The sequence below is a fragment of the Castor canadensis genome, chromosome 14 (assembly GCF_047511655.1).
Source record: "Castor canadensis chromosome 14, mCasCan1.hap1v2, whole genome shotgun sequence".
In the NCBI taxonomy this organism is placed as follows: Eukaryota; Metazoa; Chordata; class Mammalia; order Rodentia; family Castoridae; genus Castor; species Castor canadensis.
This window is the reverse complement of record NC_133399.1, coordinates 33,308,027-33,310,129: the sequence shown is the minus strand read 5'-3', so window position 1 is coordinate 33,310,129 and position 2,103 is coordinate 33,308,027. Positions and strand designations below refer to the sequence as shown.

At 38.8% G+C, this 2,103-nt stretch overlaps 1 protein-coding gene across 1 annotated transcript; it reads left to right on the top strand.

Moving 5' to 3' along the window:
* The first annotated feature begins 845 nt into the window (after nucleotides 1-845).
* On the top strand, nucleotides 846-1,787 carry LOC109679979 (olfactory receptor 7G2-like). Its single transcript, XM_020155009.1, has one exon. It carries the CDS (start codon nucleotides 849-851, stop codon nucleotides 1,785-1,787), a length of 939 nt encoding a protein of 312 aa, XP_020010598.1. The 5' UTR covers nucleotides 846-848.
* Nucleotides 1,788-2,103: the final 316 nt, after the last annotated feature.

Here is a 2,103-nt window from a genome sequence, read left to right as displayed (position 1 = left end):
GGGAAATATATGATGCAAACGTGATCACAGGGAACATCAAATCACTTCTTTTTGGTTGGTCTTTAAGGAAATAGGCTCCTGGGAGGATCGTGGTGGTAAAATAATTGGACTAATGAAAAGTTCCATACTGAGCACCCAGAGATACACAAACATTGGAATTCATTCTGTTGCTACCTCAAACATCAACCTTGCTCCTGTCAAGAAGTAACACCTGATCCTCTTCTTAAATGTTCCCTCTTAACTAAGTATATTTTGAATCAGTTAATCTGTCTTTGCTTCACAAGGACTTCAATATCCAGGTAAGAAATTGAACAATATTCCTCTTGAAACCAACCATGTAACTAAAGTCACTCATAATGCTTTGGATTTGAGGGCAACCAGTGTTATTTGAGTCTCACCCTTTTAATCAAGGAAGAGAATAAGGAGTAAAGGGAAGGCAAAAGTGATGAGAAACAGTTTACCTTGCCTTTCCTGTCCACTGTCTGTTATCTGCTTGGCACATGCCCTTATATGTATGCTCCAATACTGACCCAGCCACATTCTGATTATTGCATACTCTGTATAAATACAGGGATAATTGCTTACAGAAAAGATATCTTCTTATACTCAAAAATGATGACTGTTTCCAAATATTGTAAAATTTACTTGAATTTTTGTTGAGATGTTGGGAAAGTGTTTTGTGAGAGTATTATTGACTAAAACTCCAATAATCAAGAAAAAGACTTGTTGGATTAACAGAAGAAATTCATTTCCTAACATTTCTGAAGTCTAAAAGTCAAGTGACCAAGGTGTTCATAGGGATGCTTTTCTAAAATCTTCTCAAGTTTTGCAGCTTGTTCGTCAACAACATGGAAGTCAAGAACCAAACAGTTGTTTCAGAACTCCTTCTCCTAGGACTGACAGAGAATCCAAAAATGCAGTTCCTCATCTTCACCTTCTTCATTTCCATGCACTTCATCACTCTTCTGGGAAACCTGCTGATTATCTGGGCTGTCAGCTGTGACTCCCATCTCCACATACCTATGTATTTCTTTCTTTCCAATCTGTCCTTCAATGACATCTGTTTAGTCACAACCACAATACCAAAGATGCTGGTGAACCTTCTAACACAAGATGAGAGCATCACTTACACAGGGTGTCTCTCCCAGGTCTGTTTTGTCCTGATTTTTGGTAGTTTAGAAAATTGTCTCCTTGCAGTGATGGCCTATGACCGCTATGTGGCCATTTGTCACCCTCTTAAGTATCTAGTCATCATGAACCCCCATTTCTGTGTCCTGCTCCTTCTCTTCTCCTTGCTCATAAGCATTGCCCATGCCTTACTCCACACTCTAATGGTGCTGCGGCTGTCCTTCTGCAAAGACCTGGAAATCCCCCACTTCTTCTGTGAACTTGCTCAAGTTATTAACCTCTCCTGTTCTGATACCTTCATCAATAACATGCTGGTATACACAGTGTCCAGTCTGTTTGCTGGAGTTCCTCTTTCTGGGATCATTTTTTCTTACTTTCATATTGCATCCTCTGTCTTCAGAATGGCATCCTTGGGAGGGAAATACAAAGCCTTTTCCACCTGTGGGTCTCACTTGTCAGTTGTGTGCTTGTTCTATGGAACAGGTTTTGGTGTTTACATTAGCTCTGCATTTACTGACTCACCCAGGAAGACTGCAGTGGCCTCAGTTATGTATTCTTTGGTCACTCCAATGCTAAACCCCTTTATCTACAGTCTGAAGAACAGGGAAATTAAGGAAGCCTTCAGGAAACTCATTGGTAGAATAGCATTTCCTCTATAATAAGCCATCATTTGTCTTGGATCAGGGTTTCTAGAATAAGTAAAAACAATGTGGTTCTTGATATGGAAAGATGCCTGATTCTCTGTCACTTCCTTTTGTAAAATGGACATATATCAAAGTGACCAAATACATTTTAAATTTGCTTGAAACCTGAAATTGCTTTATTGTTAATTCTGTAGATTTTAACACATATTTCTAAAACAAAATTTTTCCTCAATTCTCCTTGAAGTTGAAGTTGAAGGTGAAATTTTGGCAAAATTTTTGTTGTGTAGCTTTAGGAAAAGGGATATTGACAAGGGGAGACAAGGAAGACACA